The sequence below is a fragment of the Haplochromis burtoni genome, unplaced genomic scaffold, assembly GCF_018398535.1.
Source record: "Haplochromis burtoni strain Fernald_Lab_line unplaced genomic scaffold, NCSU_Asbu1 Contig_636, whole genome shotgun sequence".
Taxonomy (NCBI): domain Eukaryota; kingdom Metazoa; phylum Chordata; class Actinopteri; order Cichliformes; family Cichlidae; genus Haplochromis; species Haplochromis burtoni.
This window is the reverse complement of record NW_024582997.1, coordinates 115,097-120,146: the sequence shown is the minus strand read 5'-3', so window position 1 is coordinate 120,146 and position 5,050 is coordinate 115,097. Positions and strand designations below refer to the sequence as shown.

The window sequence follows — 5,050 nt, the reverse complement described above, 5'->3', positions numbered from 1 at the left end:
AAACTGGAGTCTATTAGATAGATATGATACAAACCACTGCAGTGCAGTACCTGTAATACCTACAGCATGTTCTAATCGCTCTAATAGGATATTATGGTCGACAGTATCGAACGCTGCACTAAGGTCTAGCAGGATTAGACCCACATGACTACGCCCTGCCAAACAACAGCAGGAGCTGATTAGAAGCTAGGCTTGAGTGTCCTAAAAATCACACTTCCACTCTGATGAAGAATGACTACGTTCTCAGTTCGACTCGGGTTGGTCACCAAGTGTCCAACAACGTAAGCTCCACTGACAGCAGCTAACAGCAGTTAGCAGAGGCCGTCGGCAGCACAGAGCAGTGTGCCCACAGAAGCACTCAGCGACACATTGACTCATCGCAGTGAAGCCTTTCAGAGCTCTGCTTCGTAGGTTGCTGTGGTGACGCCCCCTTGACATTAACACGGTGCTGACTCCCATGTTGGATTTAAACATGGCTGCAGCTCACACACCTGTACAGCTGACTGGAGCTGTCGTGTCGGCGCTCAGGAGGACCTGACTAACCCTGAGTGCAGCTGACAGAAGGAAGCTCCACCCACACACTTGTCAGCCACCTACAGCGTAGCGTTCATGTTGTTTGAGTTGTCATAGTTGTTGATGTATTGATGGGTTTTCAGATAACCGTCTCCTGGAGAAGGCGGACCTGCAGGCTGTTCTATCGGAGCGTTACCAGGCCGATAAATATGACGTTCAGAGAGGCCACGAGTCCAGGTGAGTGTAAGGCATGCTGGTGTGTGCTGTCACTCGTCGGCGTGTTGTCTCATGTGTCTCTGTGTCCCGTGGCAGTGCGGCGGACTCGAGTCGCAGCGACGCTCTGCAGCAGGAGATGGCTCAGATGAGGATTCGGCACCAGGAGGAGCTGACGGAGCTGCACAAGAAACGAGGCGAGGTGAGTGCTTGCCGGCATGCCGCCAAGCCTGAGGCGTGTGTGCGGGGAGGCAGGGTTAGGGGGACGTACAGGTGCAAGTTACTGAGCTGTGTTAGTGCACACGGTAAGGGAAAACCTGGAGTGTTTCCTGTGTGACACGCTCAGTTTGCTCCTCAATAATCCGGCAACAGAGTGACTACTCGCAGCGCCGTGACATCGTTTTAAACAGACAGTGGATGGAGGCTTCTTTGCGTGTTTGCCGACGCGCTGTGGCAGCTCACATGTTGGTGGTGAAACAAGGCTCTGCTTCACCCACGCACCGCTGGCCCACCCAAGACTGAAGTGCCTCTTTGTGCCACGCCCACTGCTTAAACCGCCGCCAGGTCTGTTTTCCTGAAGCTGCCTGAAACAGGTGAGGATGACAGGACGTCAGTCGCAGGGACGTGCTCGCAGTTCTGATCATGTGAGGGAATTCGCAACTAATCACATGATTCCTGACCATCGCTAACAGGAAGTGATGTCACAGTGATAGTTGATACTTTCTGTCAGCTGACATCCTCTGACTCATGGAAACTCTGAGCTGCTGACATGTGACACACGAGGCTTTATAGCAGGAAGTGTGAATGTTTGACTTTCAGTTCTCCCTCCTGCTGCAGCTCATCACAGTGAGCGAGGGCTGGTGGAGGTGCAGTCGTGTGCTGGAGAGCTCCACCTCTGAATACTGAGTGCTGATGGCGATGATGTCACAGCTCCAAATGGAGCGTAAAGCTGTTTCTGGCTTAATTTAGTACATCCTAATTTGCTGGTTGTTGTCATAACAATGCATCCGAGCGAAATAATTAGTGTGCGTCACAAACGCTACAACAAAGGTCGATAGCGTTTCTCCAGACTCAGGGGAACACTCATCGAGTGACGCCACTGACCAGCGAATCGGTGACATGTAGTCTGATGACGTCACATTTTAGTACCTGCTCAGTTCACTTGGAACCCCGTTCGTACAGGTACTACAGAAGTATCTGGTACTACGAAGGTACCACGTCCTATGACCTAATGCAAAACCTTGAAAAGCAAAGACCAAGACAGACTTTTAATTAGACTCAATCAAGAACCCACCCACCACTTTAATCATACTCTAGATCTTGTTTTAACATATGGCATAGAAACTGAACATTTAAGTGTTTCCTGAAAACCCTCTCCTGTCTGATCATTTCCTGATAACATTTACATTTACAATAATTGATTACACAGCGGTGGAATGCCAGGTATGGAACGCCAGGACTGCCATAATGAATTAATTAAATACACCATTAAATAATTAATTAAATGTGGCAATAAGTAATTAAAATTGGAATTAATTAAATAAATAAATAGTTATGACACATTTAATTATTGCCACATTTAATTAATTATTTAATGGTGTATTTAATTAATTCATTATGGCAGTCCTGGCGTTCCATAGCCAGGACCTATATAATGAATTAATTTAATACACCATTAAATAATTTATTAAATGTGGCAATAATTAATTAAAAATTAATTAAAATTTTAAATTAATTAAATAAATATTATTGACACATTTAATTAATGATTTAATGTTGTATTTATCCATCCATCCATCTTCATCCGCTTTATCCGGGGCCGGGTCGCGGGGGCAGCAGCCTAAGCAGAGAAGCCCAGACCTCCTTCTCCCCAGCCTCCTCCTCCAGCTTATCCGGGGGAACACCAAGGCGTTGCCAGGCCAGCCGAGAGATATAATCTCTCCAGCGTGTCCTGGGTCTGCTGATCGTCAGTCCCGCTGCGTCACACTCGGCTGGGAACCGTTCCAGTGTGAGCTGGAGGCCATCACCCGATGAAGCCAACAGAACCACATCATCCGCGAAAAGCAGAGATGAGATTCTGAGGCTACCGAAGTGAAAGCCCTCCGCCACTTGGCTGCACCTAGAAATCCTGTCCATAAAAATTATGAACAGAATCGGTGACAAAGGGCAGCCCTGGCAGAGCCCATCACCCACCGGGAACGAGTCCGACTTATTGCCGGCAATGCGAACCAAGCTCTTGCAACGGTTCTATAGGGATCGAATGGCCCGTAGCAATGGGCCAGACACCCCATACTCCCGCAACACCTCCCACAGGACACCCCGAGGGACACGGTCGAATGCCTTCTCCAAGTCCACAAAACACATGTAGACTGGTTGGGCAAACTCCCATGCACCCTCAAGTATCCTGGAGAGGATAAAGAGCTGGTCCAGTGTTCCGCGACCAGGACGAAAACCGCTTTGTTCCTCCTGTATCCGAGGTTCGACTAGCGGACGAACTCTCCTTTCCAGCACCCTGGCATAGACTTTCCCAGGGAGGCTGAGGAGTGTGATCCCCCTGTAGTGGGAACACACCCTCCGGTCCCCTTTCTTAAAGATAGGGACCACCACCCCGTTCTGCCAGTCCACAGGTACTGCCCCTGATCTCCACGCAACATTGTAGAGGCGTGTCAACCAGGACAGCCCTACAACGTCATTCCGTTTGGCCTGTTGATACCTGTCAGCTGCCTCCGGAGTCCCACAGGCTAACCAAGCCAGATAGGACTGGGAGGATGGGCCCATGTCCCCTTTTCGGGTTGTGCCTGGCCGGGCCCCATGGACTAAGGCCCGGCCACCAGACGCTCGCCCTCGGGCACCCTCCCCGGGCCTGTCTCCAGGACGAGGTCCTGGTAACCCTATCCCTGGCAGGGTAAACTGTTCCCTCGATGTTTTCTTCATAAGGATCTTCTGAATCGCTCCTTGTCTGGTCCCTCACCCAGGGCCAATTTGCCATGGGAGACCCTACCAGGGGCTTTTGCCCTGGTAGGGTCTCCCATGGTCTGGGACACACAGACCCTCCACCACGATAAGGTAGCGATTCATGGAGAGAATTGTATTGTTGTATTTAATTAATTCATTTTGGCACACTTGACTCCTTCAGGTCTCACCATAAAATCATTTGATCTGTCACCCATCAAACCCAGGGGGCGGGGTTAACGCTGATCGAGTCAAAACCGTTGCTTTGGCCTGGTGGCCATTGTTTTTGAAGGCGTTTCTGCACACCAACAACCAGCATGTTGAAACTAACATTTACTGAGGTTATATTTATCGGGATTTTATTTCCTGATGTTTGTATGTGTCCTACGTGTTTCAGTCACCAATTCTGAATTATAACTAACATTAAAAACATATTTAAGGAGGAGAGAGAGCAAAAAAATCTGATTAACATCTGATCTTTGTGTTTTTGTTCAGTAGTCAGCGTGACCTGCCTATAAATGCATAAACTTTATTAAAAGAGATAACGTTGGTGTTTCCGTCATGTGGTAACTGTTAGGTTTAACTGTACCAAGGTTGTTCGACACTGTGAAACACATACAGACTTCATGATGTTTGCCTCATATTTTTATTGTGAATATTAATCATGAGGGTAAACGGCCCTGTACACCACGGAGCGAGGTCAGCATCTCCACGATATCTTCAGCTCTCTGAGTTAACCGTTTCACAGCTGGGTCACATGAAAGTGTCGGCAGCATCAAACTAATCTAACGGTCATCTACGAATAATTCACGGGTCATATCAATATTATTTTACAGAAAATCATCCTTATTACGGCCAACTATTCCAGAGATGTGAAAATCTACAGCATAAAGAACACAAATATAGCAACGCAACACTGTAACAGAGATGAACGCGTCAGTTTGTTACAGATCAAAGTGGAATGAAAGTGATTGGTTGAACAGGTGTTCGTGATCTGTGTTATCTGTGTTTTCATCAGCGTAAGAGACTCAGCAGTCCTAAATCCCTCATTTTGCACAGTGTTGATGGGAGCCATATCTTTAGCCAGGTGATAAGTGATAGCCTCCGTAATTTCTTTGTGCTTGCGGGAGTTCAGCGGGTATGGGGAAGCGCTGTATAAGGTTCCGTTATTGATGTTTGGGTGGTTGACCGGGACGGATTTTCTTCTGTCACTTTCTTGACCTTTACAGCTTCGTCATCTCTCAGGTCTGGGCCTCTTTGCTTAGGCTGCTGCCCCCGCGACCCGGGGAAGCGGAAGAAGATGGATGGATAGACCAACACAAAGTGGTGCACACGTGAGAAGTGGAACGAAAATCATACATGATTCCAAACA

At 48.1% G+C, this 5,050-nt stretch overlaps 1 protein-coding gene across 4 annotated transcripts in view; it reads left to right on the top strand.

The window, feature by feature from the left end:
• atg16l1 (ATG16 autophagy related 16-like 1 (S. cerevisiae)) overlaps positions 1-5,050 on the top strand; it is a 29,564-nt gene that overhangs the window by 3,921 nt on the left and 20,593 nt on the right. For all 4 annotated transcript variants that reach the window (XM_042214988.1, XM_042214987.1, XM_014329846.2 and 1 more), the window contains 2 exons: positions 657-750; positions 826-928. In XM_042214988.1, the coding sequence (XP_042070922.1) occupies positions 866-928 (63 nt within the window). In that variant the 5' untranslated portion in view covers positions 657-750; positions 826-865. The remainder of the gene's footprint in view (positions 1-656; positions 751-825; positions 929-5,050) is intronic.